Source organism: Coloeus monedula, assembly GCF_965178545.1.
Source record: "Coloeus monedula genome assembly, chromosome: 4".
NCBI lineage: Eukaryota > Metazoa > Chordata > Aves > Passeriformes > Corvidae > Coloeus > Coloeus monedula.
Window position 1 is genome coordinate 12,940,002 of NC_138784.1, and position 9,278 is coordinate 12,949,279.

General features: G+C 49.1%; 1 protein-coding gene across 1 annotated transcript; it reads right to left on the reverse strand.

The window, feature by feature from the left end:
• Positions 1-2,023: 2,023 nt before the first annotated feature.
• LOC309572463 (potassium voltage-gated channel subfamily A member 1) lies at positions 2,024-3,888 on the reverse strand (the record flags this gene model as incomplete). Its single annotated transcript, XM_082280777.1, has 2 exons — positions 3,761-3,888; positions 2,024-3,538 (listed from the first exon to the last, which is right to left on the reverse strand). The coding sequence occupies exon 2, from the start codon at positions 3,497-3,499 to the stop codon at positions 2,024-2,026; it is 1,476 nt and encodes a 491-aa protein (XP_082136903.1). The 5' UTR covers positions 3,500-3,538; positions 3,761-3,888.
• Between the last annotated feature and the right edge of the window lie 5,390 nt (positions 3,889-9,278).

The following is a 9,278-nucleotide window of genomic DNA, read 5'->3' on the forward strand; positions in this document are numbered from 1 at the left end:
GGGAAAGAAGAGCACAGTCCTTCAGTCTGGTTGCCTGACTGGGCGATGCCAGAGCCCGTGTTCCTCCTGCCCTGCAGGGACAAGCTGCCAAAAAGCCACCTCAGGGAAAGGAAGGGCAGGTACAGAGACGGCAGCAATGTCTCTATGAACAGCCTGGAGAAACCTGAAGCCTTGCATGAACACAACTATGAGTTATTGGGCAGAAGCAAATACTGAGCCCTGCAGCATCCGACTGGCTGGGGAAGGAAAGTATCCCATGGGCACTGATGGTCTCTGCCTGCCTCTTCTGCATTCCTCTCACTCACACTTGATCCTTCTATCCCTAAACCCTTCCGTGCTGTGCCAGGAGACAGCACAGGACACCCCTGACAGTGGACTGACTCCTTGCCCTTTCCCTTGGTGTCTCTGATCCGCTCAGTTCCTGGAGGCACTTTCAGCAATTTGGGGGGTGTAAGATAAAGGCACTGCGCAACTCTCTCCATCGATCTGCTGAGTCTCTTCAGTGAGTTTTGGGGGGGTACAAAGAAGTCTCAACTGATGACTGCAAAAGAAACCAGCTGCTGCAATTTGGATGCATATAATAGATAAGTTTCATTTACATTCTGAGAATGCACCAAAAAGCATGCATCTGCACCTTTCATCTATAGAGGATACGAGGTGTTTAGGTGTTGCTATATATAACTTGACTTCTTAATTTTCCATATAGCTTTCCCTTTAAGGGATGGGATATGTTCCTTTCTGACAATGCCTGGACAAAAGCCAACACATTTCCCTGAGCAATGCAGGAAAACAATCAGGTTTCTCTAATCAGTTCATTCAAGCCCTCAGCCTATCAAGCTCATTTTTTTTATTTTTATTGTTACCATTATTGTTGTTATTATTATCATCATTATTATTATTATCATTGAATTCATGCACTAATTAATTCAAGTTACACTTTAATCAAATAGGCCATAATGCTGAATATTTGAACATGCTTTGATCTCCAAAAGTTATTGTTCCCATTTGACTAACATACGCACTTAAATACAGTACTTTAAATTACTAGTCAACGATTTAATAAATTAAGGAGTGCACTTCTGGTGAATGCAAATCAAAAAGAAAAAGAAAAGAAAAGAAAAAAGAGAGGAGAAAGGACCTATTTTTAGAAGATTCAGTTCAAACGAAAGCTTATCCGCTATTGTCTGAGGTAACGTTTCAAGCATGCGATCATAAAATAAATAGTATCAAATTCAAACATGCTTATATTAAACTCCATTGTGCTATCTTGCAACAGAGGGGTTTAAAGTTTTGTATCCAGTTCCGAATGGGGAGGGCAAGAAAAGTGTGTTTCTATCATCTGCATGTGAGAGAACTTAGCAGCATTGCAGATGTTTGGTCTTCATTTTTGTTTGTTATTCTCCTTTTAGGATATTTCTTCTACGGACAGCAAAAGAGACCAGGCTTAAGTAGGTTTTTTAATAAGGTGCTGTGTGGATCTGTAGTTTGGAAGGATGGAATCTTTCACAGAGGGGGCGGAAGGAAAATTTGCACTCCTTCATAAACACCACGGCAAACGCTCGCCGCAGGTTTTGGCTGATCTTTTTGTACTATTATTATCTGATGCACTTTCTTGCAACTGTGCAGTTTTGCAGAATATTTTTACTGGAATCCATGCATATGCTTAATAGCTCTAAAAACTGTCTTGCTTAGTTTAAGATAACTTTATCCAAAAAAAAAAAACAAAAACAAGAGGAGATGGGAGAGGAAAAGTTTAGGTCTAGCGTCATAACGGCTTAAAACTAAACTAGTTCGAATGGTTATCGTTTACCAGGTGGAAAATGCTTTTCTGAAAAGAAACAAAATTTTATCTTTCATGGATCCTGGAAGCTTCTTTATCGCAGAGCAAAGATTCGCAATGCAACAATGCATTTACGAGGTAAATAAAGCATTCAAAGACTATCAGTAAAGCATCTACAAAGTGTGACTGTGTCACTAAAGTCTTCAAGCTGTGAGTGGGGATTTTGTTTTGTTTTGTTTTTGTTTACACATCAGTCAGCAGCTTGTTTTTATTAACGCAGTTTTGGTTGGCTACAGTGCAGTTGCCAGTTCTGAGATTAGCCTCTCTAAAATTGTCTATGCTATTATTCATATCCTCTTCGATTTCCATGTACTCAGATTTGCTGATTGTGGAGGAGCTGCGGCGACTGAGATCACTGTCAGATGCTAAATTAGGGGAGCTAACGTGAAGTAACTGAGCCTGTTCTTCCCCTTCTGTTTCTCGGTGGTAGAAGTAGTTGAAGTTGGACACGATGACAGGTACAGGCAGGGCAATTGTCAGCACACCAGCGATGGCACACAAGGAGCCTACGATTTTGCCTCCAATTGTCACAGGGTACATGTCACCATAGCCCACAGTGGTCATGGATACCACCGCCCACCAGAAAGCATCAGGGATACTTGTGAAATGAGACTCAGGTTCTTCAGCCTCAGCAAAATATACCGCACTAGAGAACAAAATCACCCCAATGAAGAGGAAGAAGATTAGTAAACCTAGCTCTCTCATACTTGCTTTGAGGGTCTGTCCCAAAATCTGGAGGCCCTTAGAGTGCCGGGAGAGTTTGAAGATTCGAAAGACTCTTACCAGTCTGATGACTCTCAGGATGGCCAAGGAGGTGGCCTGCTCTCCCTTCTGAGTCCCCTCCCGCTCAGCCATCTCAGTGCCCAGGGTGATGAAGTAAGGGATGATGGCCACAATGTCAATGAAGTTCATTATGTTCTTGAAGAAATCAGTCTTGCTAGGGCAAGCAAAGAAGCGCACCACCAGCTCAAATGAGAACCAGATGATGCACAGGGTCTCCACAACAAAGAAGGGATCTGTGAAGATGTTGGATTTGTAGACCTGGGTGGTGTTGTCAGTGCGGTGCACTGTGTACTCCTTGTCCTCTTTCAGCTCAGGTAATGTCTCTAGGCAGAAGATCACGATGGAGATGAGGATCACCATGACAGAGACTATTGCAATAACCCTTGCTGGCCCAGAGCTCTCTGGGTACTCAAAGAGGAGCCACACTTGGCGCTGGTACTCCCCCTCCGGCAAGGGTCTCTCCTCATCTTTGATGAATCCTTCATCTTCCCGGAACTTCTCCATGGCCTCTTCACCCAGCTCATAAAATTTGATCTCCTCAGAGAACATGTCCAGGGGGACATTGACGGGCCGGCGCAGCCGCCCCCCGGACTGGTAGTAGTAGAGGATGGCGTCGAAGCTGGGCCGGTTGCGGTCGAAGAAGTACTCGTTGCGCAAGGGGTCAAAGTAGCGCATGCGCTTCTTGGGGTTGCCCAGCAGCGTGTTGGGGAACTGGGCTAAAGTCTTCAGCTGCGTCTCGAAGCGCAGTCCCGCAATGTTTATCACCACGCGCTCACAGCACTCGTGGTCGTCGTGGGCAGTGGGCTGGTAGCTATCCTGGGGGTGGCCAGGTAGCGCAGAAGTCTCGTCCATGTTCTCTCCAGCCATCACGGTCATGGTGGCACACGGGAAAGGGGACCAAGGGGCAGGGGAGAAGTGAGGGAAAGGGAGGAGGAGGAGGAGGAGGATGGAGGAGCACAGAGAGACCCAGGGCGGTTCAGGGGCGGGGGGTTGAGGTGGGACGGGGAGCTTGAGGAAGGGGTAGATGAGGAGCCTAAAGGATGGAAATACCCAAAAGGGGAAAAGAGAGGCGGGATGAAGGGAGAGGCATCAGGGATGATGGGAGGGTGAAGAAAGAGGGAAGAAGTACCTTTAGGGGGGGCAGAGGGCAGGTAAGGTGAGGGGTCCTGTCCCCCAAACCGGGAGGCTGAAGGTCTATGGAGTGCACCCCCAGGCTGGGGCTCCCCTCCCCAGCCGTCTCCTTTAGCCTTTAACTCGATCCGTCCACTTTTCTCGCCGGCTCGACCATCGCCGCAGCTGCTGCCATGAAGCTACCACACACACACACACACACATGCACGCACATACACATAAAATAAATAAATAAATACAGAAATAAATATATAAATCACGGGCTGGCTGGGAGGCGAGTCCTTGCAATGCCAACTCAGCAAATTTCCATCACCTGCCTCTTCCTCCCCCCCCCCCCCCCCCCCCCACCACTGCCCTGGTCCTCTCCTCTTTTGCGCTGGGGAGGGAGGGAGGGATGGAAATACTCTGCTTTGAAGGCATAAAGCTCACTTGCAGGATGGAGGCTGCCAGGGAGGAGAGAAACAGAATAAACCAGCCCCCAAGCCCCTCCACACACACACACACACACACACACTCAGGCGCAATGGATTGGCTTTCACACCAGCAGGAACATCCCGTTCTGCCCACTACGGCAGCACGTGCGGAGTTCTACGCGTTCCTACACATCCCCGGACATACACCAGGGTCTCCAAGGCAGAAGGTGCCCCGAACTCATCGGGAGGGCTTCCCAGGCAACTTCAGTGGGGTCAGCTCCTGCAAGGAGTCTCCCGAGCACCGCACTCCCCGCTGTGGAGACTTAGCTGAGCACTGACAACTTCATCACACCAACTGGGGGGGGGGAGTGGATTACGAGAGGGAGAGCAAAGCATCTCCTCTCCTGCTTTGCAGCAGCTAAACGTAACTGAGAGAGAGACAAGGGGAGGGAGGTCGACATCCCAGACCCAAACCGTCCAAAATCGAGTGTAACAGCGGCGGGGAGAAGGGGCTTTTCCTTACCTGCTCCGGGTGAGACGCGCCGCTTAGGAGTAGGAGCCAGTGCCGGAATGCGTCAAGTCGCCTTGCAGCAGCATCCAAAAAACCAAACCAAAACAAAAACCGCAGCGGCAAACTTAACCCTCCTCCTCCTCCTCTTGCGCCCCTCTTTATAACACAGCGATCGCTTTACAGGGCTGCCTGCGAGACACTGAAATATTCATACACTGTCTTAGGCTGCACCAAGGGCGAGTGGGTTTAATTAGTTTCTGCTGAGAACCGCAGTGGGGGGTGGGGGGGGGGGGTGTGTGGAAAAGAGTGCAAAGTACCTTTTCCAAAAGGCTTGAGTTAGTCAATAAAATCAAGGAGTCCTAGATAGCTGCTGGCTCTCCAGCTCTCTTCCCTTAGGACAGCTGGAAAAGGAGCCGGGCGCTGGGCAGCGGCGGCGGGGGAGATGTCAGAGCGCCGCAGCCCTGCAGCCGCATCCCCGGAGTCGGTCTTGGCTCGTCCCGGCAGCAGCAGCGGCGGAGGCAGGAGGAGGCAGGAGCTGGACGCGTGTGGCAGGAGCGAGAGCGCTGCTGAATGCATAAGAGCGAGGAGCAAACTCGAGCCATTTCTTGACGCTGCAGTATCAGCAGAAACCTGAGAGCTGTTTGGTGCAGCTCGGGGAGCGGGAGGGCGGGGGAGCCGGGGGCCGGGGCCTCCGGAGGAGGGAGGGATGCGCGCTGCCCCCGGGCCGGCCGCCCCCGCACGCTGCGCGCCGCGCCCCCGACGCAATGCGGGCGGCCCCGGGATGGGGCTGCGGGATGGGATGCGGGAGCCAGCGGGATCCCGGGCAGCCGGCACGGGAGGCGCGGGCAGCCCGCACAGGTGCGCCGAGCAGCCGCTTCCCGACGCGCCGAGGGACGGCGGGACAGCGCTGCGTCCCCCGCAGGTCCTCCCGCAGCACCTGCGGCGGAGCGAGGCCGCACATCCCGCACGGAGCGCGGCTGCGGACCCCAGGGCGGCGGCTGCGCCCGCAGTGCCCGGAGCCCCCCTGGCCCCGGCCCCCGGCCCGCCTCGGTACTGAACGGGGCTGCGCATCCGGAGCCTCCTGGACACACTGGTGGAGGCTAGATCCCAAGCGGAGTGGCTGGAACTGGGAGGGTTAATCGTCGGGCAGGGAAATCGCCCTTTCATGCTGCTTTATGCCACCGAATTCGTTTAATTGATGAATCACATAACTTCGAGATGGAAAAGACCCATTATGTCATCAGCTTGCCTCCCCTGCCAGCGCAGGATTGTTCCCCACAGTCTATGATCACTTACATTATATAAAAGCCTGCTGCTCACTTTGTCGGAGCGGGAGCGGTGATCAAATACAACCCGTGCTTGTGTAATTTGAGGCACTCCGGAGCTAAGTAACACCAAGTCCGTGTTTAACAGACCTGGTCTCATTAGCTTTCCACTGCATAATACATTATCTTCACTTAAGATCACCACCTTGGCAGTCCGAAAATACTTAACCACCTGACCTCCCGAGTGGTTTCTATCTCTTCTTCCCTTCCCCTTACTTATGCCCGTGTTTCGTTGTTTTGGGGTGAGGTTTTTTGATGATGTTGTGGGTTTGTTTTTTTTTTTTTTTTCCCTAGAGTAAAAACCATTCTAAAATCCTCTACTCCTGGCAGTGCTGCAATCACAGCTAGTTAGCATGCTGTATTCACCAGCCCTGTGGAAACATAAGTGCAAAAAACCAAACAGATTTCCTGTCTAGCCTGGTATAGGGTGGGTTTTGTTGTTGATTGGGTTTTTTTTCAGTGAGTGTCACATATGCTGAAAGTATTGTGAGAAACTTCTGGTGAAGTTCCGAGCAAGAGAGAAGTCTCTTTCTGCCACTCCCGGTTGAAATAATTAAAATAAAAAGAGAGGGTCTTCTTCCAGTGAAAAATAAAGCACAGTTTTCTGTCTAAAGTTCAGCAGCTCAGCATCAGCACCCAGCCCTGGACCCTGTACTAACTGCCCCCCCAATAAAAAGAAAGGCTGTCCCATCACCTAAACTAACCAGACTGTTTTTCGACCCTTCGAGAAACTCAGTTGCAGCCTTTGACTCAACATCCTCTCATGGCAGTGAATTCCATGCCCGGGTAACTGGGCTGGCTGCAAAGTATTCCGGGAGCTCTGCATTTGGTGCGCTCAGAGCTGCTGTGCAGCAGGAGCTCTGGGAGTGAGCGCTCCCCTGCCTCTGGCACAGTGCTTCATCCCCCTGTCCCAGCCCAAAGGATGCTCAGGAATGGGATGAAAATGCAGATCTGACAAGCAGAGGCCCGAGTCCACAGTGCTGCTCTGCCCTTGGCTTCCTGCAGGATTGCAGGCAAGGCTATACATTCTGCTTTTGCATCTGGAAAACGGGACTTAAAAGTGCTTCCTTTGCCTGTCACAGCTCCTTAGGCTGCTGGTTTCTGAGAGCTGCCTTAGCACAGCAGAACCCAAATCCTCACTGGGAGCTGTGTGCACACCAGGCACAGAAGAAAAGAACCAGGAGTAAAAGCGGCCTTTGTTTCTCCATTGCAGTGAAAGGACAAACTGGGATATTGCTCCCCCCCCCCCCCCCCCCCTCATTTTGGATAGCTTTGAACTCTGGGATTTCTCTTTGCAATCTAACTACCATTACTGACAAGCAGTCACGCTGGAAGGGAAGGATCTTTCTAAGTGGGCTGTTAGCCACAGGGTCAATAAAATCTTGTTAAAGTACACAGACTAATGAGCAGTGTAACTAGGGCTTGCAAGGAGGTCGTATGTTACGCATTATAGTGCTAAGTAGCTTCAATTAAATGTTGAGGAATGGAAGGAGAATCCAACTTGCTGCCAAATTTGAAGCCAGGCTGCTATTTCCTACCTTAAATATTACAGAAAATGGCCAGCAGCAGTTGAACTGATAATCCCCCCAAAGAGCCAGACAGAGAAGTTCTCTTCAGGAACAAAATTTTTTCATAGGCAAACTAAAAGTTGTAAAATACCTTTTCAGCTTTGTGTGGTGGGGAGTCTGGTGGTACCGTTGTGATGAGAAAAAGCAACAATTTATATATATATATATATATTTAGAAAGAATTTAGTTGTTGATTAAAAGTCCCTGTGTGTTGTAAGGATTACAAAAAAAATTTGAATGAATGTGAATCTGAAACAGGATTATAAAAATAAACATTGGCTTTACACAGTGAAACAGGCTTTAAACATTGTCACCAGGGAACCTGGAAAATCCTGATTGAAATCAATGGATGCAGAAGCACAGCGGATTTCTGAGCATGGCATCATTCCTGTGAGTGTCTTGAGTGACCCCCAAAATTTCCTCACCCTGAAGAGACATTTAGTGTGATAAAAACCATTGTGAAATCCAATGGCAAAGGATGTCCTGGTTGGTTGAACACTATGGATCCTCGTGGGCACTGTAATCCCAATCCATCTAAGCCTGTAAACCAACCTGGAAACATTATAGCTCCATTTTGAGCTGCCTAAACTCAGCAAGGAGTTGTGCAGGTGTCACCACACACCTCATTTAATGGCCCTCGAGGCAGAGGATAAAGTGAGATGTTTTTGGCCCAAATTTGCCATGCAGAGGCTCTGTCAATCGTTCTGGTTCATGACATGGAAAGAGTCAACAGATGGAACCAAAGGTGAGCTTGTGGTGTTGACAGTTGGGTTTTCTTCCTTGAGGGGAACAAAGAATCCTTTAAAAGGTTTTAATCTTTTAGTACTGATTTATGAGCCTTGCTAAAATCCTTCAGTATCATTAGGCATTTTTTGTGACTGGAATAATCAAATTGCATGCTTCAAAGCATACTGATAGCTGATGGGAGATGACAATTACTTTGGTTCCCTCTTGTCATATCATTTCATTGTTTGTCCTGCTTCTTTTTAAAGCCTTAAATATGGGCCCTCTGTGATCAAAAAAGGCAAGGAGTAAACCCAGTCCTGTTGCTACACAGAGGGAAGAGGAGAGCTTGGGAGTTATCCCTGTGAAGAAGGAAGTAGAAATTGCCTTCACTCATATGATAGTTGTGCCATTAGGACCAGCCAGGAGAGAAAAGATGCCCCTGCCTTGCCTCTGTGTCCCCCACCAGTGGTTTGGAAAGGCACAAAGTATGGCAGTGGGATAATAGATGGGCAGGGAAAACCAGAAAATGTTCTGTGTTGGGTTGGGGTTGAGCCTTCATGCAGCTGTATAATCAGAAATGGAAACAAAGTGCCAATCCACCCCTGGCATATTCAGGTTTTTAATACACAGGACTTTTTTCTTAACAGGAGCCACTTTTGACTTCCCATAATTGGATGACTTAGTACAAGATCTTATAAAATCACCACAGCAAGAATGTATTTCTCAAGAGTGCTGCTGGCCACCAAGCACAGAGAGCAGAGAGTGACCTTCCCCCATGTCATGAGCGGCAAGCACCACACAAAGCGCCACTGTCAGAGAAAGGAACACCTGAGGAGGACAGAGCACCACCAGAGCAAGTACATTCCTCTTAAACCCCAAAAGCAGTCCTTGCAGTGGGTCCTTGCAATACACAGCCAAGAAGTCAGCTTTGGGAAGTCTGAGTTTTCTCCTGTGTGAGCTCATTTGCAGGATGATTCCACC